The sequence below is a fragment of the Rissa tridactyla genome, chromosome 3, assembly GCF_028500815.1.
Source record: "Rissa tridactyla isolate bRisTri1 chromosome 3, bRisTri1.patW.cur.20221130, whole genome shotgun sequence".
In the NCBI taxonomy this organism is placed as follows: Eukaryota; Metazoa; Chordata; class Aves; order Charadriiformes; family Laridae; genus Rissa; species Rissa tridactyla.
In genome coordinates this window covers 49,480,029-49,506,533 of record NC_071468.1, presented here as the reverse complement: position 1 = coordinate 49,506,533, position 26,505 = coordinate 49,480,029, and the positions used below count along the sequence as shown (strand labels likewise).

Genomic DNA, 26,505 nt, shown 5'->3' with positions numbered 1-26,505 from the left:
AAATACCTTATTTGCATTTTTTTAAAAGACAATGGTTCATAAAGACTTTTTTTTAAATGCTAATTTAGTTTTAAAACTAAAAGCCCAAATGTGAAATGAAATGCTTTACCACTATCAAAATGTAAGTTAACATAATTCAAAAGTTTTGCAAGTCACCAAACAGTTTAAAATTCTCATTATTTTATTTGAATGTGAAAAAGAACTCAAAAATTCTTGCAGGATGAAAAAGCATGCTTCTCTCTCCACTCTGACCTTTGGTGACTCTCTTGTACGATGTACCTATGTCTTGTCTCTGTGGGGTGACCACAAGGCAGCCACAGAGCAGCTCAACGCAGAAAGCAAAGCCAGGAGAGTCTCAACAGGGGCTTGATGGGAGGAGGGTTTTAGAGAAGGGTCCGGGAGGTATTTCAGGGAGGCTGGGAAGCAGGGCAGTGGTGGTAGACATATATGGCTAATTTACCACAGATACATAGTCTGTAGGTTAAAAATAGCCCTGGACCACCTTATGTCCTGTAGTGAGGGAATCACTGCTTAGAAATGAAGGGATTTAAAGCAAGCTTTGGTCCAGGATGTGAGGAATGAGGCTCCTATTAGAAAGGGACTTTAGGCCCCATTAATGGGCTGAGACTGTGGCCAAATTTTGCATTTCTGTATACAATGACTCTCTATATTCCAAAGTAATATGTAATTCTATATTCTAATAGTAATGTGTATTAATATATTTATTGATGCTTTACAGTCAGACTTGCAGTATCCTTCCATCTCAGGCTTAAGCTAGTGTTGGAAGGGAGCAAAACCTAAACTGCACTGGGATTATTGTTCTGAATTCCCGTAGAGAACAGACATTGCCTCGATCCAGCCCCCCCCTCCCCCCCGCCCCATACAGACTGAAGTTGAATTCTCCTTAGTGAGAGCTTTTCTGGGGTGAGGGGTTTGTAGGGAACAGCAGAGAAACACGGTAAATACTGAAGTGCGGTCTCGATATAATAGGACTCACATAAAATACCACAAAGGGGAAAGTAGTCTCGCTGTGTCTCCTGCAGTCAGTGCTTCTTTTCAGACCCCAGGAAGCTCTGGGCTTGCTGCTGAGCTTGCACGCGAACCTAATGTGGTCATCCCAGGAAGCGTTATCTTTGCTTCTACTTTCTTTCCTGGGAGCTCTCTTTTCTATCTCCTTCCTAAACAGCACTATGCCACATGCTAAAATAAAAAAAAAAAAATTAAAAAACCCCAAAATACAAAACTAAACAAGTTTCGTACTACCTAGTTCAAATCCTTGGGCAAAGACTATTAAATTACGAAAAAAAAAATGTAATTGAAAGTGGCCACGCTAAGCAATTGGATGAGTCAACTTACAGGCTGCTGTTAGTTCTGTCTTTTCTGCGCTGCTCAACATGGCTGCTAGCAGCGTTTCAGTGAAAGGCACTGTTGTACATGACTCCAGTGTGTGGTAAACTGTGCATCACAGTCTCCAATAGGTAATCATAAATTAAGGTGTTAGTAATGTCTGAACAATGAAGCCTTCTTTGGTGGTTTGTTCATGTCAGCTTGTATTAATGGAACGTCTTTCATACCTCTGGCATTCAGGGAGTAGTTTACAGGAAACTGGCTCACCTAGATATAACAAATGTCAGCTTCAAATTCCCTGGTAATTAAGTGTAAAGAAAATAAAACATTTTAACTAACAAAGAACACCTACCTGCTTTTAAGGAATGCGTATCACATATAAGCAGAAGGTCTTCAGGTGCAATTATGAAACAGTAACTCTAGAATAATGCACTGGTCTAAATGAATGAACACAAATTTCACTCACTTGACTCTGTATAAATGCACGCCCAAATGAACCCCAATCTCCTCATTAGCCTGCAGTCCCAGAGGTCTCTGTGCTCAGCCCATTCCTTAACGACTTGGAAACCTGCCCATGTGTTTGCAGGCATTCTTCCACAATGCAAAAACTGCTATGGCTGTCTCTGACCACGCTTGAGTTCAATACCTACCTACAGCTGCTGCCGACCAGCGCCCAGAAGCAGAGACCTTCCCCAAGAAGAGCAGGCCACTGCCACCTGTGACCTCGGGGCGGTGGTGGTGGCAGACCCTGTGCCGGCGTCCCCAGGGAACTGCTCACATCAGCTGGGGCTTGGTGCTGGCCATGGCTGCTCCCAGCCGTTCACACGTTCCGGTTGCTGGGTTTTACACCTATGGGAGGAAATATGAGCATTAAAAGTGTGTGTTTGCTGGGTTAATGCAGAATGTCCCTGTATAATTAAACTCAGTGGACCGACCAGTGGCCGTTCCTGTCGTCTTTAAGCCCTCAGGGTCACAGATCATAACATGGGTCTGGAAGCTGCCTGCCTTGCAATTTAATTTCAGAAATAACCATTTTAATTATTTCCTGAGGTGATGGGTTCCACCTGGGGCACCATCCAGGTTCTGGGCACCATGTGCCCCAGGTTACGCAAGCATCCTCCGGCCACTCTTGTAGCCAAGGGGCGTTGGACTGCCGTCGGGCTGCGAGGCTGAACTGGTGCACATCGCCTCCATATTGGCACAAGAATGAGTATTTAACGCCGTGCTGGCTGCTTACGCTGGGCTGGGGGCTCGGATGAGCCCCCCCCGGCCGCACCTCCTACCTGGGCCCCGCCGCGGGCCTGCCCTGCTCCCCGCCCGCCGCGCTGCACCCCCGCCGCCGGCTCTGGCCCACGCCCGGCCGCAGTTGCGGCCCCAGGCGGGCGCGGGGAGCGGCGGAGGCCGCCGGCGCGACCGGGGGACGGCCCGACGGCGACGGACCGTTGCTGGGCGATGGGGAAGGGCGGGCCATGCCCTCTCCCCTTCCCTTCCCTTCCTCCCTCCCTCAGGCCGAGGCCGGCAGCGCAGGCGGCGCGTCCCGGCAGAGCTCACCGCGTTGTCCCGGCTCCTGCCGGGCTCGGGCCGGAGCCGGGGCTGTTTAACGGCCCGCAGCCGTTCTACCCGCCGCGGCCGGGGCGCCCGGAAGGGAGACAGCCCGTCCCCTGCGGCTCCCCCGGCTCCTGCCGCGCTCCCCACCCGTTGCCCGCGGTCACGGTGCTCCCTCCTCCCTTCAGGGTCGGGGCATGGCCCCGCCACTTGCTCTGACTGGACCCCCGTCCCCGCAGGGCGCAGGGAGGGAGCCTGCTCCATAGGGCCACCACGCACAGGCAGAGCAGGTGTTCGGGGAGCCACTGGGCATCTCCCACCTCCTGTGCCTCCAGCTGCTTGGGCCTGTGGCTCATGCCATAAGACACCATGATACGTGCCTGAAGAAAGCAATTACTTAAAGTATCAATATTTATTAGTTGAACATTACTATCTTATGTTCCAGATGAATGCTTTGATCCACGGGCTCCCCAACACCTCTGTCCTCGGAAGAGTGTGTGACCCCGCCGCAGTCTCTGGAGTCTCTGGGAGAAATGACGCAGCCGTCCTTTCTCAGGGCCTCTCCTCCTGTCTGGCGTAGGTGGCCCCTTGCTCGCTGTCTTCATTGCCCACATTGTCCCACGGTTCTCTTGCCTGAAGGCCTGAGTCTCCTCTTACACCTCTAGGGAACCACAATTTGGGACTGAGGATACCAAGGAACACGGGACAATCAGTAGATGAGCATTACCTGGTTTTCACCCATTGCCAGGTTTAGAGCTCTTGAAGGTTTCAGGCTCATGACTGGAGAGGGATTCATCTTGCCACAACTTCAAACCCCAAAGCCAGTGCCCATTGAGACGGCTACACCTGCTCTCCTTAACCCGACACAGTCAGAGTCAGACTGATAAAAGCTATTGTTTCACTGCAGGATGAACATGGTTGTTGCTGTGGGTGAGATAAGAGCTTGTGTGGTAGTGAAACACGGGGTGAAGAAGGGTGAGTCTGCCTTCACCTACTGCTGCTTGAGGACTCGACACAAACAGGCCTATGCTGCTTGGCACCTGATGGACTGAAGCAGGACTTGTGGAGCCTTCCTTGGCCATGGAAGGGCAGAGGCTTCAGTGACCTCAACCATCATTTTGTTTCTTGCTTTTCAGTGAAGAGGTGTTCCTAGCTGAACTCCTGCCTGAAGTTTTTTTTTTTTACATACTAAGCAGGAAAATTCCTATTGCCTTTATAATAAACAAAACTGCATAATTTTTATAACTGTGTACTGTCCATGCATAATGTGTCCTAAATGGCGTTTTCTGTTTAGATCATGTCCAAGACACACGTGCACCTTTATCCTCACCCTGTCCCAGAAGTAAGCCTGTTCACTGAATCGCCCCATGTAGCTGTGGCTTCCATTACCAAGGTAATGAAGTTGTTCTTCACATACATGCAGGCTGGAAGAGTTGTTTTTCTCTTATTTTACAATCAGGGAAATATCTATAGTAAAGTTATGTAACAAAATCAAGAGTGGAAAACAGCTCCCCAAACCACAGGCCACAAGGTCCTGTCTCCCATGCTGACTCTGTTTCAGTGGTACTGAGGTTTTCTCCAAGGTCAGAGCACCTTTTCCTTGGTCCTTGGTAACCTCCTCATGGTTTCAGCTGGAATCTGTGGAGTCAATAGCAGTTTGCCGGTTTGCCATTGCTGAATTTTACTGCAGACAAATCCTGGGCACACAGAGTACACAACAATTCAGGAGGTATGCTGCGTTGACCCTGGCCACCAGCAAAGCACCCACCTAGTTGCTCCCTCACTCTTCCCACCAACGGGACAGGGGAGAGAAGCAGAAGAGCAAAAGTGAGAAAACTGCTGGGTTGAGATAAAGACAGTTGAATAGGTGAAGCAAAGCTGTGTCTGCAAGCAAAGAAAAATAAGGAATTAGTTCACTACTTCCCATCAGTGGGCAGGTGTCCAGCCACTTCCTGGAAAGCAGGACCTCAGCACGTGTAACAGTTGCTTGGGAAGACAAGTGCCATAACCAGGAACATCCCCACTTCCTCCTTCTCTCTCCTGAGCTTTTATTGCTGAGTACGGCGTCGTGTGGTATGGGACGTCCCTTTGGTCAATCTGTCTCAGCTGTCCTGGTTGTGTCACCTCCCTGCACACCTGCAACCTGCTCACTGTGGGGCCAGACTGGGAAAAAGAGAAAAGCTGGACACCATGCAGGCACTGCTCAGCAATAGCCAAAACGCTGTTGTGTTATCAACACTATTTTGGTCACAAAATGCAAAACACAGCACCATACGGGCTTCTATGAAGAAAATCAACTCCATCCCAGCCAGACCCAGTACAGGAGGAAAGAGAAAAGCTTATCAAGCTGTATATGCTCTGAGGGGAGGGATCAACATTTTGCTCTGAGGCAGGGTACAGCATCTTGTGTAGTGAGATCCTGATTTCTGTGTTGGGCTGTTACAAACAAACAATAAACGGTCACATTCACACAGATCAGATTTTCGCTGATGTTCATCTCAAAAATCCTCCACTTGCCGTTGAACGTTGCTGTGTAAAAGAGCATCAGAGGATTTGGAGATATGTTTCACTGCCTGTTGTGGAGATGAAATCAAGGTGCTGTATCAGATGAAAGCGGCCCAGGGTGAGAGGCAGCAGCAGCCCAGCAAATCCATCTGTAATCTCTGGGCAGCTGGAGGCCATCAGGATTCTGCAGCCACAGTAGTTTTGCCATTTGTATTTCCAACAGAGAGATTAACAGCATGCCTTTGAGCTAACAGGGCAAAGGCAGAAGAGAAAGGTGGATCTGTGAGGGAGCCCACCTGTTGCCTTCTTTTCTGCAGGACATAATGAACTCTACTTAATTGCGTGAGACCTGGAAAAGCAGCTTATCATATGAAAAGCCATGAAGCAAGACAGGTGAAGTCTGGAGGGGAGTCCAGGTGCTTGGGAACAGGAGATGTTAGAGAAATAGTAAAGTATCATGAAAGGTACTGCTATTTAAAAGCCCTTAACAATTTGGGGATTTTTTTCCGCATAAATTGTATTATTGATTTCTATCATATTGTCACACCATATGGTGCCTCATCCTTCTGTTACAGTTAATAACTGAGAAGAAGTCGTTTTGAATGTTAGCTCCATGGCATGCAGCAACTTAACTAGCCATGTTATTTCCCGGGGCAGCACTAATCTTGGAGATGAACAGCATTTGTCTTCAGTTTCTTTCATGCTGTCTGCCTCGCACGGAGGATCTGATCATACTGTCATTACCAGTAATGATCATGATACCTACACAGTGCTTTCTCGTCAAGATGTAGGGACACTGCCCAGTAATTGCACTGTAGCACTCTTCTCCTCGCAGTAAAACCACAAAAATCCAAATCTGAAAACAATATATAAACAACAACGTATAAAACTAAATGAAAGTTGAAATGAGATGAGGGAAATCCTCATCTGAGGCACTGCTAGGTGCCTATAGGTCTCAAGAAGATACTACAGCACAGGCCCATCCTCCTTTTCTCCTTCTCACTCAACGACTTGCACTGTTACCTGCATCCTTTTTGTGGCTGCTTCCCCAGGTAGCATGCCCTGGCTGCTTATCTTGAAAACAGCCCTGTCCATGGATGGGAAAGTGGCGAAAGTTCATCATGACTGAAGATGAACTTCGTGCAGAAGACATCTGTCTTGGGAGGAAGCTGCTGTAAGTGGTCAGGAAAAAAATGGAAACAGGAAAACCAAAAAGGGGAAGAGTGCTGGGACAGAGAGATGACGTGGGGAGAAGCATGGTTGTCTGCTGATCTGAGACAGGTGGGTGGACTCAGAGTTAGTGGCTTTTGTGGTGTTCAGATATGAACTGTAGATCATAGCCAGTTCATAACTTGATGTTATTTACACCAACTGTTAAAGAATGCAGGATAACAGCAATGTAAATCTTTATAAACAGTGGTCCCATGAAATGATGTGTGTTGTCTGCAGTCAGCTGAGCAACCCCAGTTGCTGTCATCTTCTGGTTGCATGTGGGCTTTTCAGGTTTGATTATAAAGCTATGGTACTAGGTCTGATCCACAGATACAAAAATGTGAGGACTTTAGGAGTCTTGTTTACATTTATTAAGACTTTATTAATTAAATAAAGAGAAAACATTTAGTTTGTTGTCTGTATGAAAGGGTGAAGTCAGATAATCTTCACTTATAAAACTGAGATGTCAAAAGAGATTTTTACTCCTAAGACATTTGTATTACGCTGGCCTCGAAATCTGTTCCATCACCCCCTTTCTGGAGACAGTACCTGTTGGAACCCCCTTGGAGGCATGCCTGCAGGAGCTGGTCAGCTTGCTTTGCCTCCATCACTCTGACCCTGTCGGATTACATGTGTGTTTCCTGGGTGACAGGTCCTACATTTTCCTTCTTTGTAGCAGGAGGTGTCCCAGGGGAGCTCTTAGCTTCCAGGTATTCAACCACTCCATACGTCACCATAGACAACACAAGCACAGACAATAAAATATACAGTTTGATGTAGACTTGCAATTTGGTGCTATAACCAAAGGCAATGACAAATCCACATGACTCCCAGAGACGGTAATTGGCAAAGGCAGCCTCCGTGTGTTTCTCAAATAAAACGCCATAGAGTCCTAGAAGGAAGCAGAGACGCAGTTTATGAAGATTAAGTCTGAAACCAAGTATTTTCTGCAAAGGGAATGAATAGACAACAATGGGGAAGGCAGACCCTCCTTCATAATGTCAGAGAAAGGAAAGTACAAGCTTTGTCTTAAAACATTTTTGCACTCCTGTGGATCGTTATAACTGAAATAACAGAGCAAAAAATGACAAAATAGAGAATATCAGAGAAAAACGGGAAGAAAATGGGAGAAAGGAAGAAAGAATGGTTCTATTGAAGTGAGATGGCAGGAAGTTTATTTTTCAAATTATCAGCCACAAAAGGGAAGCTTCTTGCACTGTCAAGTTTAACCTGGTTAAACTGATAATCCTAAAGCTCCCACTGAGTCCAGTCAGCCGCACACCCACAACTGGGAGTCAGGGAGGTTTTCCCAGCCTCCAGCTCTGACTGGTTGTGCACACGGAAGGGGAGAGAGCTTGCTTCCCGCTGGGTGCTGAGCTAGCACCAGTGGTGATAAAGCAGCAGGCATTTCCACTGATTCAGCTGTGGCGTGCAGGGAGGGAAGGGGAGGAATATCATGTACCTTGACTCTTCTCATCCACTTTTCTATCTAACAACACATCTGTCTGAAATATGCACATTCAGCCAAAAAGCGCAGAGGAGTACAGAGTTCTCTAGAAGTCAGGGTAGGCTCGACTAACCCTTCAGTTTTGTTAAGAAGGGGGAGGCATCATCTGTATGTAAAAATTCACTGCTTCCTGATGACTATAAGAGGACATTTACTGAATGATTCAGTTTAGACATGATGGAAAACCTGGACAAGTGCATCACAAGAGGTACGTAGTTCATTAAACTGCCTGAGTGTATCGTGGTGTGAATTACTTGATAATCTTTCATAGTTTTGCCTAATAAATGAACAAGTACATGTTAAATTATCCTCCCTGTTTACCACTGCCTGTGTTCCCACTCCTTCCCCGGGGACTATTAGGCATGGGTATATAATAGGACTGCTGGAAATCATTTGAGCCCAGGTTTAAAAACTTTCCAGACTGATTCATATCCTTTTTAAAGATGCACGTCAGCCTGGAGAGAACTTTATTTTACTGTAGTCTACCCGATAGCTCTGTGCTAGACAATTGTTATGCCCCAAGTGCAGTTATTGCCAGGGGGATAACAATAGCATCGGTGTTCAGGTTAGATAAGAGAGGGCACTACCCACTCTGAAATGAAGCAGCTTCCACTGGAAATAAATGAGAGTGTCCACACACGTACACAAACATATTGGGAAACCTTTCTAAGATGAAGTGACTCACCTACTGTGAGCCTATATGTCCTCTAGGGGGAACTCCAGTATTAAGTATCCACAGCACGCCCAAGTAAGCCATCTTCGATCACCATAAAATGCCTGAAGTATGCGGCACTGCCCTTGTATTTATTCAGTGGTTAATCTACTAATGCCCAAACAGCAGTCATGGGAGCTTGCCAAAGGAAGGACCATAGACCTCGGTCCCCAATGCTGTTTTAGAGGCCTTATCTCATCTCATAGCCTTTGGAGTTAGGAGTTTCTCATGTGAGGTATATCTGTATAAAAGTGATGAAGGAGAGAAGAGATTTAGTCCTAAATGAGCATGTCAAACTGAAGATCCTGTTTTGGGATGCAGCATTATGGAGTAATGTCACTGCACCTCTCTGTTAAGGTTTCATGTCATCACTCAATCTTTTAGTGTGACAATGTGACAAAGCAAACTCTGTATAATTTTATAACTTGGAGCTGTGGAACAGCTGAACAAGGTACAGACAAAAAAAAAAAAAGAAAAAAGATACTGTGCAAGCATAAAGAACATGTGGTTTTTTCCCAGCTAACACAAACGTGAGGTTTTCATAGGTATCCTGCAGGAATCTGGGAATGGAGATGACCTGTTACCGTGCTGTAATACAGGTCAGTCTTGTCACAGCACTGCAGAGCTCACTAGCCATCAAGTAAGCACAACGCTTTGTCCACTGGCCATGCCTCATCCAGGGGTTGGGAACTGCAGCCACTTCCCAGCGTCCTCTCTGACACTTAAGTCCTCTGTACTTTTCCCTTTTCCTAACAAGGGCACCAGGCGCCTCTTCATCAGGCATGCAGGGACCTTACTGAGGAGATGTCTCTCAAAAAGACATCTCAAATATACATAAATGCCTGAAGAGGATGGAGCCAGGGTCTTTTCAGTGGTGTCCAATGACAGGACAAGGGGCGAGTGGCACAAACTGAAACACAGGAGGTTCCTTCTGAACATCAGGAAACACCTTTTTTACTGTGAGCGTGACTGAGCACTGGCACAGGTTGCCCAGGGAGGGTTTGGAGTTTCCTTCCCTGGAGACGCTCAAAAGCTGCTGGACATGGTCCTATGTAACTGGCTTTGGGTGGCCGTGCTTGAGCAGGGGAGTTGGACTAGGTGATCTCCAGAGGTCCCGTCCAACCTCAATCCTTCTGTGATTCTGAAAGAAGCCAAGTGTCTGAGGGCAAGGCTTTCTGGAAAAGAGAGAAGCAGAATATAGGGCAGGTCCTTTATTCCAGTGGGAGACTAAGATATGGCTCTCAAGAGCGCTGGGAAGGAGCCTGATGAACAGTCAGGAAGACTGTGGCTGAGGAAGCAGGAAATGAATAAACAGCTTTGCTTCAGAGAGAGCAAATCCTTACTGATGTTGTCCTTCCGTGAACCTGAATAGTGAGAGCACTGATTTAAAATTGTACTAAAGACACAGGGCTGTGGGTTGGGATGAGAGAAGATGAGAGGGTGTCACTTGATGTGCGTATTAGCTCTCCTCTAAGGGATATGAGCTGGAGTTGCTCGAGGGGCAGAAAAGTCTGGCTGGAAACTTCCTTGTGTGTAGAGTGGGACTCTACACGTGCTGGAAAGGAGATCGCTGTTCGTGCCAGGCAAAGGGCTGTGGTGTTTCCCCTTTGGTTCTCTAGGAGGAACAGGGTAATTTATCTAGTGAGTGAAATCATGTAAGCTACTGAAGCGACCAGAGGGACCAGAGGGAGGGAGGCCAAGACACATAACCTGATGTGGGCCCAGTTGAGCTGGTTCTGTCACATGCATATTCCTATGGCATCTGCCAAATATGAATTTGAGACAGAGGGAAACAATATTCATGAAGTGAGAGGCAAAATATGGGAGCAGATGGGAGAGCATGTAACTGTCTTACTGACACCGGCTATGGCATTGATTTAAAAAGAGTGTGACTGACAGTGATTAGCAGACTTTACTTTAAGTCGTTACAGACTATAGCTCTTTCTTGCCCTCTCCAGCACTTTAGAATCTGTCTTTAGTCTCTATAGAACTTTCTCTAGTTTTGATTGAGGTAGATCCCGTATGGAAGTTGGTTTCTATCAGCTCATTATCTGAACTGTCAGTACGTAATAATTGCACTGTATCACAAAGCAGTAGGACATAAAAGATGATAAAAACAACCATAATGCATTGGATAAGAAGTCCAATTGTATACTTCCAGCAACAGATTCCTAGGAGACGACTGTAAGAAATGAGGCAAGTATACAGTGGTCTTTGCGTCGCCAGTGCCCTCCTGAGTCTGGCAATCAAAGACACAGGGACTTTATGAGTTGGAGATTTCCTCTGGAGCCCCAGGCTTTAATAGACCCCAAGAACATTTTCCCCTGAAGTGATGTAATTCCAGCTTAAAAACATTTACATTTTTGGCAATCAATTCTATACTTTGATTATGCAATTCTATACTATGATTATTGTGTGAAAAATATGATTTTTGATTTCTATAAAGCCTGCTGCCTGACAACTTTATTTGGTGCCAGTAGTTCTGTTATTAAGAGAAACGGTGAATTTCTAATCACCTTTTCCATACTATTCATGATCTTACTGACTGCTTTCTTACTTATCACTTGTCCAGGCTAAACTGTTCTAGTTTGTTAGCCTTCCTTCAAGTGGAAGTCTCCCATGACTCTGCTCCTTTTTATTGCCTTCTTATGCCTTATCACATTTGATTATGATTTTTGAAATGGAGCAAATCAGAACTGCATGGTTTTACTTGGCTGCATAATGTTGCTCTCTGTGGTTTTCTCCTACAGTTTTATTCTAATAACTCCTAACAGCCAATTTGCTGCTTCTTTTGTTGTTGAGCTTTGAGTTGATTTTTTATCCAGAGCGTTCTCCTTTATTGCAAAAGACAGACTAAATGTGTCATCCTTCTGAGTTCTCTAATTTTCTTTGAAATACTTGTACTCTTCCAGAATATTTATTCTGTGAATCTGTTATCATCTTCTGCAGTGTTCTTCTCTCTTCATCTTGGAAAAATTTGTTTAATGAGCATTTTACTTTCTTATGCCCAACTTGTTCTTATTTCTTCTACTTTCCAATGAGCTAACATATTTCTTTTAGATGCTGTCTTAAACCCATTATCATTTTTATGCGCGTGTTGTTTTATAAATAAAAACATGCAGATTTTTATATCTCGAGAGAATTAATTTCATTGTCACCAGGACTTACCATTAGTTTGTGTCTGCCAAATGGCATCTGATAGGCCCCAAAGAGCAGGGAATACGAAAAACACAGCAATCTGTTTAGGATGAGGTTTCCACAGCAGTAGTGCTATTATACAGGCGGTGTTTGTAACTGTGGCTGTTGATTTAGAAAGAAAAGAAATATAAATGCTATTACGAACACGACAACGGTAGATAACACTTTCAAATTCTTCCCTCAGCTAGAGCATAAGGCAATCTGAAAATCTTTCTGGTTCATTGAGATTTGCCCTGACTGAGTTGATATAGCACGAAATACAAGACAATCCAGTCCTTTGGCAGGCTTCAATTAATAATTCTGAGCAGTGCCCTGAGCTGAGAGATCCTCGGCACCGATACGGCTGTTAGCCCAAAGGACAAGAACTGCCACGGGGGAGGAGAAGGGGCTTTTGAAAGACTTGCAGTCACCATGTGAGGATGTGGGAAGGGGGAGGAAGCATCGTTCTGCCCTCCTTGCCTAGTCCTTAAATGTAGGTTTCCTTTCAGAGACAGAGGAGACAGTTAAGGATATCTAGAGGGTCTGGTGGCTTTTTGTCTTTCTTTTTAAAAACAGAATGTAAAACTGATTTCTCCCTCCACAGGAACACTTCCACAGGTTGAGTACAAAGACCATTTAACAGAACTGAGAGGTTCAGAGGTCTTGCATTACTAACACTGTAGGTTTTTTAAATAATAATAATAATCATCATCATAATTTGGGATTTTTTTAAATCTGAAACGAGTTTCATAGAGTGAGATACACTTATGACAGACGTACAGAAGAATATCTGAACTACTGACTGTAGCATAAAGGACTCTGAATTTCTTGTTCCTGGCCCAGGTTTAAAATTTCCTGTGGAGGAGAATGCCTAGAATCTCTAGATGCACATTGAGTCAGTCAGTGAAGTTTCTAATAACAGTAGTTACTGTGCAGTGGAAGTAAGGCATCAGAACTTCAGTGTGAATGGCTTAGTGGATGCGGGGCAACAAATGAAATATTTCTTGGTATTTTTCTGCATCTGTTACTCTGTTAATCATTGGAATAGTGTTCTCTGGAGAGGGAGATGTTTTCAAATATACCGATCTCTTCTCCTGACAACTTTAAAATTACTGTCCCATACAGACGCCCTGAAGTTATTCTAGCCTGACACACTGGCATATGATTCTTTCTTTTAGTTTTCTCCCTATCGAGCAAGCAGTAAAAAAGGGCACCGTGCCAACCTTTAAAAATCTTCCTGAAATTCCCAGACTGGTTGCTTAAATTCCAAGCTCACCATCCCCTGAGACTCAAATCAATGGTGTATCTCACAAGGTTTGCAGTTGCCTTCACCCCATAAAGGTGAGGAGGTTTCAGCCAAATAGAGAAATCCTTCTCAGATATAGCGTAGGCCTCAACATCATTTATCACCGTTTACATTAGAACTGTGAAGCATCAAAGCTGTAGGCCACTTTCTGAGTAAACAGTGGCCTCAAAAGCAGGGTGAACTACACCACCAGTAAAGTGGTGTAAGGCAATGACTTCAATACCGTGGTTAACTGTGCTGCCTCTCTTCTCGTGAATGAAGTTTGCCTCCAGATTGACTTTAGTTTTAATTGATAGCTGACAACAAGCTCTCCCTTTGTAGTGCATGCAAAGGGGGGAGCACTGGATTTGATATATTACATGAGGTGATCAGTCTTTCAAGTGACCTTTACATACCTAATCCAAATAGAAGTTTTCTGCCCGTGAACTGAGAGATCTTCCCAAAGAGCAAAGAGCAGAGGGAATTTACAGCTGAAAAGCAGATCATCACATAACCAACATAATGTATCCCCAGGGCACAGGTCACATATGTCTGGAAGAGAAGAGACAGTGGTGACACATTTTCTTCAGTGAAAATATGCAGCTAAGGTTCAAGGGTCTTAGCCTGAGTATTTGGTAAATAACCAACATGGATGAGATCAAAGGGGCACAGCTACAGAGTTTGCTGACAAGTCCCTGGTGTATTGACATAGTTGGCCTTCAGCAGCGATATTCCTAACCCAGTTCCCAATCAGACCGATGCCATGCAAACAAAGCAGTAACAAGCAGGAGAAGAAACCAGAGCACTGCTCACTGTGCAAATGAAACTCCTAGAAGTGGCGCTAGGAATGTTCTGCCCTTCCCTTCGTAGCCCGAGAGATGAAAATTGACAGTCGCCACTATGACCATTACAGAGCAGCTCCCAAGAAATGAAGAGGGCCTTGCCTAAAGGAGCATACAACCAATGGAGATGGCCATGGAGTGAGTGCCCCTTTCAATCTATTCAAACACAGCAGCAAGTGCACTCTTCCGTCTGCTTATAAGCAAGGTTTGAAAGCTTAGGTTGTCAAATAAGCAGCTCAGGAAGCTTGCCCCCTTTCTTTGGAAGCTTTCTGAACAAATGTGTGGAGAACACACCTGCTGTGGGTCTAGGTTTGTAGAGAAACTGGAGGAGCAGAGGTGGTTTTGATCATTTCAGGCCATCAGGGTTTGGGCCTGTTGCACTAGTGACTGGTGAGGGCTTTCAGCCAGCCACGTTGAGGGTTTGCTCTCTTACCGTAAAGGTTCCCAAAATAAAATATGTAGTATGTGTGCTGACTTGCACTTACACAAACTCTAGGGAAACCAGAAGGAAGGAAGATATAAAAGCTTTGCAGACTTCTGGCTTTTTTCCCAGTTTGTTATTTACAACAAGCTGAAGAGTTTGAACCTGTACCGCTCTGCTGTGGCCTTTGCTGGTGAGTTAAGCTCTCTACAGCTTTTTAAGGCTGTTCCACGGGACATATTTACTGCTGGCCTCTCCTGTTTGAAGATGTCACTCAGAGTTCATTCAAGTAGAAGTAGTAAGCAGTAATTTAGCAAACCACAAATCGCCATTGAAAACATCTTCATTTAACAAGTAAATATAGATCAGATGCAATAGTAAGACACAAAGACACAAAAAACAATCAGACACAAACAGATTTTCATTGTCATCCACACCTTTGTGTAGTCACCAGCAAGAAATCCCTGTTCAAACCCACTGTACATTGTCAGAGGGATTAGAAGACACTGTCTTTTATCTTTAAGTTGCTGGAAAGTTGCTAGGAACGTAGACCAAAAGGATGGTGTCTCTAGTATTTCTTTCTCAGTCTCTGCTTGGTCAGATTTGATCTGGTCCAGAAACATAACAATCAGCAACACAGCTAGCACACCACTAGCTGCAAAAACAAAACAAAAAGTTCATGAAAAAAATGAGGAATGCTGGAAGAATGATGGGAAGTCGCTTGCTGCTGTTATTGTTCTGACTTAGTGCTTAGCTCTCTGTGGGCTGTTTTGGCAGATGCATCTGATTCCGCTTCAGTGTAAAGGCCATTTCTGTGTAAACAAGGAGGCCTGATCTACATTCACATCTTCTGCATACAGCTGCGCGCCTCGCAGATCCCCTCGGCTTAACTGTGACTGGCCTGTTGTGACAGCCGCCGGGCCAGCTGTCCGGCCGCAGAGGGTGATCGCTCACCCTTCCAGGGCAAGCCAGGGGTCGGGAGGACGGGGAGCTGGCCAGAAACTGCTCCCTCGGGAGCTATCAAAAGGCTTTAAATCAACATGAGAGAGGAATATTCACTTCCAGTGCCAAGGTTTTCATGGCTAGGGGTGATCTTCCTTCAAATACATGGAAAGAAAAATAAAGGGCTAGAAGTAGAACTGCTGTCTTGGATCCCGGTATATGTTGCTTTTTTCTTTTTTTTTTTTTTTTGTTTTTGGGGTTTTTTTTTTGGTCAGCTCGGAGCGATGCTTTGAGTACGGAATATGTGCTATTTTAAAGATGATAGTGAGCAACTCTGGGTGACTTGAAAAAGATGTAGGTTACAGCTTTGAACCTAGAATTTCCTAGCAGAAGCAACATATGAAAGAATACATGGGGTAGTTGTTAATCAGAAAATGATCATGTATGTATTGGTCTAGGTTTGTTGCTTGCAGAGTGAATCAATATGATTTTTTCCATGTTATCAAGAAGATAACTGTGGCTCCTAACATACATTAAGCATTCACGGATTCACAACTGCTTGCTTCGTTTTAGATGGAAGGCATGATTATGTTTCCTCTCTTACTTATGCTGGATAGAAATCCACCCATGGAAACAACTGGAGTTCAGAGTAAGAGGAAAACAAGGCATCTCTTCCCATCCACCTTGCCTGTTTAATGTGCTCCTATGTTACTGTGTATGTGCATGCTCTTTTCTGTGAACTTTTAATGTCCAAATATGTTAGCAGATTTACAGTAAATTGCCTCAATTTTTTTTATTGCTTGTTATTCTCATCCATGTCTCCTAGAATGAAATTGTATTCTCTACTGCCCTGATTCTCCACTGTGGCTGAGCTGTAAACCCTTTGTGATGTAAGTCATTGTTGGTTCTGCTAGGGTGTTTATTAGTGCTCATGGGCTGGTTGCAGGACTTATATTGCTGAGAGCAGGACATCCACATTTACAGGACAAAAATTCAAACAAATATGTCAGATCAATCAAGAGCATCAGAAAGATACTAACCATTATTAAGCCATGCAGTTACTTATCTCCTGTAATTGCTCTTGATTCACTTGACCTATTTTGGTTTGAAGAGACCTTTGAGATCATGAAGTCCAACCATATGAACATAACTAGAAACATCCCTGGTCCTCGAGAAAACTAAACAACAAAAGACTTATCCATTATTGTCTACACCCAAGCTGGGCAAAATACATATTCAGCAACCAAATAGAGGAGACATTCTAAAAATGTCTGTGAATGAAATATTTAGCTATTTGGTTTCCCTCGAGGTAGGAAAAGACATATCTTTTATTAAGAGCTTAAAAGAAAAATGAAACCCTACTGACGCAGGGTCAGTAGACAGCAGGGTCGCATTCATTTTGCATGAGCAAAGCCTAAGGGAGTGCTGTATATGTTAGTCATCAAATTTAAATTTAAACTTGTGAGCCAAACCTGCCTTTAGCAGAAAGGCATCAGCTCCAGCACACTCTGGAAAGGAAGTGGGGGAGGATATTCTTTGCATTTTCTCACCAATTAGGAATGGAGTTGGGTGAAGGAGGGAGGGTTTGCTGTGATGCACTTGTCCGGTGAGGGCTGGCTCTGACCAGATCACATACTCTCTGTTTGAGCGTATGACAAATTCCATGCATCTGTCTCAGCATACAGAGCACGTCTATGTGCAGAGGCTGCAAAGATATTTTAACAGAGCTAAGGTGACACATTGCCTTGCCAGATACTTCCCCTTTATCCAGAGAATAACTTGTTTTGAGAAGGATACTTTTTGAACTTTCCTCGCTGAATGAATCTTTGCATATCTATTTTTGTCTTTCCAATTTTGTTGGCATCAGCCTTCCCTGTCTTTGATTCCTTTGTAGCCTTATGCAAGGAAGGTCTATAGCAGCTGTAGTTACTAAATGGGAGACGTGCCAGTTCACCTAGTGCTTCTCTTTATCTTCGCCTTTCACATTAAGGTATTATTATTCAAGCATCACAGCTGAGAATTCACTGAAGTTGTAAAATCTCAGCAGGGATCCAAAATCCTCCCCCCAAATGACTGCATGTTCTGGGAGCTGTGGTTCAGGTCCACATCTAATTACAGTGCAGTTCTTGTGCTAAAACTGTTTTACATTTGGTAGGACATCAGCCAGTTCTGATAGGCATCCCCAGATGACTAGAAGCTGGTGAGTTCAAGCACTGCTATCAGAGCGGCTCTTAGCATCTTGGACCTCTGGATGCATGTATAAATCTGCCCAGTGCCATCAGTAGCTAGTTCACTATTGCTGATTCTGAAGATGGTGAATTTAAAACTCTCTCCTGCATAACTGGGTAAGCTGTTGCAACCTTCTAATTGCAGTGTGGGCATACTTTTGATTCTAGTCTGTAGAGCAACATGACTTTGGGTGAAACAATGGGGTCACCATACTGGCTTTCCAGGTCAAAAATACAAAGAATGTATTGCTCCTTTAGACAAAAATGATATGGCACTGGCACAAAGGATTTGAAACTATTTAGGAAGGAGTTGTTACAGCTCTCACGTATCGTATTTCCTTTTAGCAAATTGGATTGAGGGAGGAAGTTGGAAACTTAATCTGCAAAGTCATGCTAGGTTTCACAAGTAGTAGGTTCCCCATCAGTGGTATTCATTAAAGATCGGGTGGATTACTTACCGGTGTAGATCCCTAGCAGAGTGTATATTAAGGAGTTGGAGGGTTCTGCTGACCCCGTGGTGTTAGTGGTGTCAGTCATGCAGTCATACGCTCCACAGCATGCCAGGTTTTCTTCTGAGATTTCCACTTGTTCAGTAAGGACCAAAAGAAAGGCAGGACAGGGAAAAGATCAGATGAGTGCACACTATATCTAAGGATGTAAGGAAAAGGGAATCCAGCACTCGGTGATTGGTTCTAGTTTCAAATCCTTCCTGATTAGAGATGTTTAACTTCAGAATCCCAGTTTAGCACGCAAAAATTTGGTTTGAGAAACACTCAAGACAGAACACTGAATTAATGGTTATATGGAGACATGGACTAAAGCCAGAGGCTGAAATCTGAATCCAAGCTCATTTATGGTATTTAAAGTTTCAGTGTCTATCTGTACCTCTTAATTGTAATACCCCACAAGATGGATCCCTCAGTTTACACCACCACTGAACTGATGGACCTCAGTTCTTACAGCCAGAGCAGATTATCCTTCTTCAGGTAATTTCTGTATATGTTATAGGAATAGAAACCACCTTAAGACATCTTTTTGTTTTATAAATTCAAATTACGATTACTCACTAATGCAGTCTTCCAAGAAATCTGCTTTTCCTGGCTTTATTACTTTATTACTGGCTTTATTACTTTATTACTGGCTTTATTACTCTTTGATGACATACTTGCAAGTAGAGCAGTTTGGCAGGGTTTGGAGTAAGACCTTTGCTTTTTTCAGTCCCATCAGCATTGTGCTGGGCACGTGTCAAAGTCACACACGCGTGTGTACTCACGCAACTTGTGTGTCACTACGACACCGTGCCCACTTCCTCCAGTACCCTCTCTGTAAAGAAAAAATACTAACCCAAAGTGTGAGCCTGAATAAGATATGCAGTGGGGAAGGATGGTAAAAAAAAAATGTACAATTATTTCAATGCTTTCACTGCAGAATTTGTCACTGGTTCAAGCATAATAAAGGGCAATACAGTGTACCTTGGCTGATTCCTTCAACAGGACTTGATCGGTAATTTTTCAATTAAGATTATTGTGTAACTACTTTTAGCGTGCTTTTCTCCATTGCTTCCAATCAAGGCTGCTGCGATGTGAATCAGCTGTTTAACTAGCTTCATAAACAACTTTAGGTTCAACATCAGATAAAACTTCGTAACAGAAAGAAAATCATTACCTTGTTATAGCCAGTGGCTACTGCTACACAGTATTGAACAAACAGACCCTCAGCAAATTTACTGTATGCAAAAGGTTAGTCACACTAGTAAAGTGTGGAAGTGTGTAAAACAAGTTTTTTATCTCTTCATGCATCATCTGAAGATGAAGATGCACAAACAATTAGTGATATGGAAGCGGCAAAGCAGGGTTTGCTCTGTTCCTCTGGAAATAAGGCTGCAATATTGATGAGTGAGAAAGGATGACTCTTGTAATTTACATTGATTACTGTCTTCTGTTGTAGTATTGCCTCACGGTGTAGCTTGCCTTGCTGTGTCTGGGTGCGGTGATGCAAGCAATATGTCAAATGTATGTACGTGTTTGAATTTTATGCATTTTGATTCTGCAGATACATACCGTATCTTTCTGACTGCTCAGTAAAATTATGCATTTTAAGTATATGGGCAATATGGGAGGATATCTTTGCTGCTCTGTAAGAGGAGAAGAAAAGAAGTGAGTGCCTGGAGACCCTCACCCCCCTGCAAGAAGCTCCCTCCAGATTAAAGCCGAGTCTCACTGAGAAGGCACAATTGGGAAGTTTATAATGTGACTGCTCGTCACTGTTGTGAAGATAGGCAAGGCCTTTGGCTTTGAGAGCTGTTCATAGCACACCTCACAGGACCACAGCACTTCCTGAAATCCAATGTAACTGATAATAAACAAGTTAGATCTTCATTAGAATCTAGAGGAACATCCTCAGATGCAAAACTAGGAGAGGAATTTCAAGATTAAAAAAAAAAAAGAGTATTTTAATTCTCTTATTAACATCACTTAACATGGTGTGTGCTGTGAGGCAGAGGAGAGTAGAATGGTTGAAGTCTGTGCAGACCCCACAGCTGCACCACGGCCTCTGCCCTGCAAATGAAACCAGAATGGCCGTTCCCTCCTTGGACAACATGTGGCTCAGTGAAGGCATCGTGTGGCTCAGTGATCAGGACAGCAGGGCTCAACCACACTTGATATGGTCCCTTAGCATTCTGCTTTGATGGTGTTTCATCTATAGTTGCTAGTGTTCAAAGGAAGCTTGATTCTCCATATGTATCGTGCCTTGTGACAACTACCATGCCATAAACGCTAGGATTCGAAGATTAAAAGCTGATGCCATCTCCCTGACATTTAGGTTTAACCGAATACCTGTTTGAGTACCCTCCAGAGGACATACTGCTTAACTGAGCTGGGGAAGGCAGGTAACTTCTTGCTATTCATAGTAGCAATGTATATAGAAAGCTCTTTCCATGTCCATCCTGTTCTGACTTTGACAGGACAGGGAATGCATGGGAGACTGCAATGAGAATACACTGTAGCACTTTGAATCTCTAAGGTGGCATCCAAGTATTAATTTGTCTTCACAACTGCCCTTTTAAAGCTTACAGCAATTACAAGCATGGGAAATGAGGGCAGCACTGTTGAGTGATTTCTTCAAGCTACATCAGCATCTGCTGTCTGAGCCTGAAATACAGACGAGGAGCCCTGGCGTGCAGACTCCTGCCAACAGCCACTTCTCTTTCTTCTTGACAATTCAGTAAAGCACTCATTTTCAGCAAGCACCAGCATCAGCTTGACTAACCTTGAATGTTTAACAGCAAATTAATTCAATACTACAAGCTTTGCAAAAAGGCCGCTTTAGTGTTTTGCCTTTTGTTTTAACCACTTTAAATAGAAGTCAGATGTGAAAGACTGCCGTTGCCAGCAACCTATCTGCGCTTTACGACACAGGGGTGGAATTCAAAAGGAATTCAATAGACATCTATTTTTGAGCGAGCTGTCTGAACTCTCTTTATAGCTGATGAAGAGTTGATAGAAAATAGAGCAATTTAGCCCATCTATTTCAGACATCTACCTTCAGATGAGCGAAGTCACATCTGAAGTGCCTGTTTCCACTGACTATGAAGGCAATTGAGGGTCACTAGCTCAGCTACAGAAATCTACCTTTTAACTATCTAGAACTATCTGATCTTCATAGAAAAAAGGACCAAGATTTTAAAATATATTTTACCTTTGTTGGAAGCTTGACTAAATATCAAGGATGAGATAAGATTTCCCCAGATGCCGGAGGACTGAAATATCAGAAAGAAGACCCCAAAGTATTGGTTGATAATGTCCTTCCCATTTTTTCCTGCTTTCTCAGCATATGAATTGCCAGCAATGGTGAGGTAAGTGCATTTGGCAGACCAGAGTGGTGCTCCTCCTAAGCCCAGGATCACAGAGGTAGGGATTAGTGTGTACCTGCCAAAGAACACTTTATTTAGCATGTTATCATCCATTACCATAATAATCGTTTGCCCAAAGATCCAGAGGCAAAAACAGACATCAAAGAAATAGATTTATCCTTTGTGTGATTCAGTAAATCTACTACATGAATCCAAGAAAGGGCTAGTCCTATGAAGCTTAGGATGTGCAAGCACTCACAGATGTGTCCACGGGCTAGGTCTAGGCTAGGCTGGCTAGGTCTGTGCTCATGTGCCCTGTCCTCTTGTAACTGAGAACTAAATTGCACCTGCACTTCAGAAGATGGACCACAACAACTTTCCTCCACAGAGCTGTGTCCCCTGTCGCTAGAGAGCAGAAGTAAATTGTTCATCCACTTCCAAAAGGGCAAGGCAGGAGCTGGCCTCCTTCTGTGGTCCTCTGCTCCCAGAGCCACTGGCTGGAAGACAGCCTTCCCTTTTGTCTTTTCAAAAGCAGTCTTAAAGTCATTTGGATTTTAAATGAAACTTCTGATTTTATTTTTTTCTCTGAAGGGAAATCTCTGCTACACACATGAATTAGAGAAGCAGCTTCAGGTGGGTGGTTGGATGCATTCATTCTGGCTTTTTGCGTATTTTCACCTCTCTGCTTCACCTGCTACTGGATTTCTTTATCCCTGTTTCCTGCAGGTAACATCGTTTGCATCCAACTTTCAAATCCACAACACAGAGGCAGAGTAGGAATTGAGAAGAAAAAGAAGAAAGAACTTCTCCCTTACTGATTTTTTTCAAACAGAATAGACAGGTTAAAGTATTTAAATTGTACCAGCTAGCGTAGAAATTCCCTAAGGAGAACGCGATGTAGCAGCACATAGAGCCTGCGATGGTCCACTTGCAGCCCAGCTTCTTGATGAGGACTGGGGGGAGGAACATGGATGATAAGATGAGTGCAGCATAGAGAACACTTAGAGAAGCAACGCCCAGGCCTTCTTCTGAGTGGAGACTGCTCTGCGTGGACAAAAACAGCGGTTGAGGCAAATGTTATCACAGGCACATGTTACTATGGTGTACAGAGAGTGGCTTCAGGCAGAAAAAGAGAGATGCAGAAGCTGCGGGTGGGTGTTACTCTCTCCTTTCCCCAAAGCACCCTGATTATGGATTTATGGTTTTCCTCACAATGATAGCCCATTTATGAAAATATGATACAGAACCAGGTGAGGGTTGCTCAGATTCAAAGCTTTGGTAAGTTAGACTTTAGATTATTTAACGCAATTTGTTTGAGTTTCTCTTTGAAAGCAAGCTGAATGAAGGATAACCTCTTTTCTTGGCCTTCTCTTTTTGTCTCGGGTAGGAATATCCTCAGATCTGCATTCCAAGGGCTGACTTAGCAACAGGGGAAGATTCTTTGCTTTAAACTACAGGTCTGATAATTTCTAAATTTTTCAGAGGCCAAGGTCCAAATATGCTAATATGCTCATAGAAACCCTTTGTAGTTGGAAGTAATTGATTCACTCACACTTTCACAAGGGAGGAATAAGATTTTACTGATCTAACCACGTTTTATAGTTTTATGCGTAAAATGGTTCTCTTACCTGGATACTGTAAAAGTTGCAATGAGAAGATCAAGATGCTGCTTATCAACATTTTCCTGTTGGATTTCATTAAAAGCTTACGTGGTCCGTTATGATTTTGGAAGGGGGGAATGAGCGCGGGGGTGTGGGGTAGCACTGGAGAGCACTGGAGGAGGGCTGGTAGCTGCACCAAACACTTCCAAGCCTTGCGGTGGCTGCGTGGTCCGGATCTGCAGGACCATGGTGGCAGCCACACGACTCCCTTGGCAAGAAGCAGGCATCAAGACAGTGGGGTGAGGAGGGAATTTTCTCTGTCAAGGAGTGTCAACATATTTGGCAATTGGAATGGTTGTTTTGTAAAAAGGCAAAGAGGCTTCCTGATCTCTGGGGTCTTATTTGTGAAACACCATATGCCTGGTTTTGTCAGTTACAGCTTCCAAAAATTAGGAGCTGGGACTCCAAAATCATATGATTAGCTTAATTGTTACTGGTTTGGGTTTTTTTGGTGGTTTTTTTTTTTTTTTTGAGGGACGTGAATGTTGAAATAAATGTTGCATGTTTTTAGTGCTTCTCCTGCAGGCTACAATACAATAAAAATAACCTACTTTTGATTGTGTCTCAGCAAGCCCTCTTTAACCACCAAGACAAAATGGAGAGAGGAGAGGGCTACTTTGTGAAGCAGCACCGCTCCCTCCTGCAGCATTAGGGGAGGCTGCATGTTCCAGCACTTAGCCCGAGCGTGCAGCGTTTCAGATGGTGCGGCTGACTCATGGCTTCTTGGGTTTATCATTCCCCTCCTCGTCAGTCTACCCAGCTAGTAACATCTCCATCCATTTTTGGGACTGTTTTTTGCAGAACTTCCCTGAACTTGGAATTTGACAGTGTCAGCGAACAGAAAATGCTCGAGGAGAGATGTACAGACCTATCAGGGACCTCCTGAAATAACCCCCTTGTTATTGCAAACAAGTATATTATGTTCTATATCAAGCTCCACCTTTAAAGTATACAGATTTCTACACCAGTTGGAAAATCTTTCTAAAACCCAGTTGGTCAAGGTCATCTTTTAATATCCTGCCTAAACTTCCTCATGGATGGCTTATATCCATTTATTTTTCATTAGACCAGGACAGTCTTCTAGACTGAAAAGGTCCTGTTTATTTACTCTGAAGTATTCATGGACACCAACAGTAATGCTCAGTCTTTTAGTATGGCTATAGTAAACAAGCCAGCTCTAATGACATCCTGAGTGTTCAAGTCATTCTAGAAACCATCTATGCTACTGTGTTTTAAGAAATTAATGTGTATAAAAGCCACAGCTGCCCGTGATTTAAAATAATATTTTTTTATTATTATGTTATATCATGACACCAGGAATTATTGTATTATTTTATACTTATATTGTTTAATGGATTTGACATACATTTTTATTATTTTACATTGCTGTATAATAATAATAAAATCATAGCAATTTAGAAATATTCAGAACAATCCCTTTTCAGAAATGAAGTTTGTTTTCCGTTTCGCGTTATCTTCTTTTGAGAAAAATCTCAGGGAAATTTAGTTTTCATTCAGACAGCTTTTGTGGACTTAAAGAAGTAGTCTGACACAAGTATTCAAACTATTTGAGAAGTCCTAGAATAAAATATTTAGTAAATGCTATGGATCTGAGTGAGGGATAATAACCTGCATGAAATTGATGTCCTAACTCACCTAGTAAGAAATAGGGCTCATGCTTTCCTCACAGAAACTGGGGAAAGACTGACAGGTTTCACACAACCAGCTGGCCTGATGCCCTTCCAGGCCAACTGTCCTGCCAACCAGTGGGAGACACTCCACTTACCTGTAGGCTCTGGAGTCCTCCGTAAGCAGTGAAGAGAAGTAAAAATCCGAAAGAAATGACCAAAACATTCTTAAGATTCCTTTCCATGTTGATTCATACAAGGCAAAAGGTCTGCCGGTGTGCAGAGCTGATCCAGTTATTCCAGGGGATGCTTTGAGTTGGAAGAAAACAGCTTATGTTTTGTTGGAAAAGGTCACTTCTCACTGTCCTTGTAGAGGAAAGAGTTGTTAATTATTTGAGGATTGGCCAGTGAACTTTACTTTTGCTGATAGTGAAAACTCTTTACAGGGTTGTTACTCATTCACCTGTTGTGACTAAGGCAATAACGAGCGCTCCCAAAGGACATCAGTCAGGTTTTATTAGATGGGTATGTAAGTCACCTGCAACACTGGGACTGATTTTAGTATTGCAGTTGTACATTATATGGCTTTCTCCTATCACTAGCACAGAAGAAAAAAATTGCAAGCAGTGAAATGCCTGTCTGGCATAAAGATACACTAATCCATAAAGGGCAAAGATTAGAAGATCGTACTGAAATTTATATTGGTCTATTGCTTAACTGAGGTTCCAAAAGCGTACTGGGAAATGAGATTGATTGTGTTACAGTGTTGTCTGCATACATCAGCTCTACAGCTGTGCCGCATACCAAAACAAGGTTGCTGGCTGCTTGGCAAGCAGGAGAGTCTTCACCCATGGTGAACACCACGGCTTCGGTGTTTCAAATTTACCAGGTCATACTCATGAAAACCATTTCCCCCCATCTTTCCCATCAACTCAGAAACCAAGAAGAAACATAGATTGAGTAGATAAATGAAAAAGCAACTTCCCTCCTCCTCCTCCAGCCTCTGGAAAAACACAGCCTTTGTGGAATGTATTTTGCCTTGCCAGTGCTGCCTGGCTCAAGCAGGGAAAAATTTCCCCCTAGCCATCCAGCCCTGCTGCATTTGCCCCTGCTTTCCCCTGTTTTCAGAGCTTGTCCTTGTGAAGTTGCTTTGTCTCTGTTCGTGACACATTGGCCATCCTACAAGTCCTGACTGAGCTTTTGAATTTTGGTTTAACCTGGACGGCAACTAGGACCATGCAGCCGCTCACTCACTCTCCTGCCATGGAATGGGGGAAAAACTCAGAAAAGTAAAAGCGAGAAAACTTGTTGGCTGAGATAAAGACAATTTACTAGGTAAACCAAAAGCTGTGTGCACAAACAAAGCAAAACAAGCAATTCACTACTTCCCATGGGCAGGCAGGCGTTCAGCCATCTCCAGGAAAGCAGGGCTCCATCACACACAATGGTTACTTGGGAAGACAGACGCTGTCAGTTCAAACGTCCCCCCCCTTCCTTCTTCTTCTCCCAGCTTTATATATTGAGCATGATGTCATTTGGCATGGAATATCTCTTTGGTCAGTTGGGGTCAGCTGTCCCAGCTGTGTCATCTCCCAACTTCTTGTGCACTCCCGGCCTACTCACTGGCGTGGCAGTGTGAG

General features: G+C 43.7%; 1 protein-coding gene across 2 annotated transcripts; it reads right to left on the bottom strand.

Moving 5' to 3' along the window:
- Nucleotides 1-6,951: 6,951 nt before the first annotated feature.
- Nucleotides 6,952-25,404, bottom strand: UNC93A (unc-93 homolog A). Of its 2 annotated transcripts, XM_054197178.1 has the most exons (9): nt 25,329-25,404; nt 25,024-25,231; nt 22,439-22,615; nt 21,423-21,652; nt 18,182-18,307; nt 14,991-15,208; nt 13,707-13,842; nt 11,997-12,128; nt 6,952-7,501 (listed from the first exon to the last, which is right to left on the bottom strand). In XM_054197178.1, exons 2-9 carry the CDS (start codon nt 25,089-25,091, stop codon nt 7,236-7,238), a joined length of 1,353 nt encoding a protein of 450 aa, XP_054053153.1. In that variant the 5' UTR covers nt 25,092-25,231; nt 25,329-25,404; the 3' UTR covers nt 6,952-7,235. The 2 variants fall into 2 exon arrangements, with proteins under 2 accessions (XP_054053153.1, XP_054053152.1); XM_054197177.1 differs by lacking the exon at nt 25,329-25,404 and having other exon boundaries at nt 6,954-7,501; nt 22,439-22,620.
- Between the last annotated feature and the right edge of the window lie 1,101 nt (nt 25,405-26,505).

Bases quoted from the DNA above. Each gene is read 5' to 3' on its own strand.
- UNC93A (XM_054197177.1), bottom strand. From the start codon at position 25,110: ATGGAAAGGAATCTTAAGAATGTTTTGGTCATTTCTTTCGGATTTTTA. The intron at 15,209-18,181 runs GTAAGTAATCCA...TTGTTTTTGCAG, and splicing joins TCTGCTAGGGATCTACACCG to CTAGTGGTGTGCTAGCTGTG. The intron at 13,843-14,990 runs GTGTGGATGACA...CTTCTCTTCCAG, and splicing joins TTGCTGGTGACTACACAAAG to ACATATGTGACCTGTGCCCT.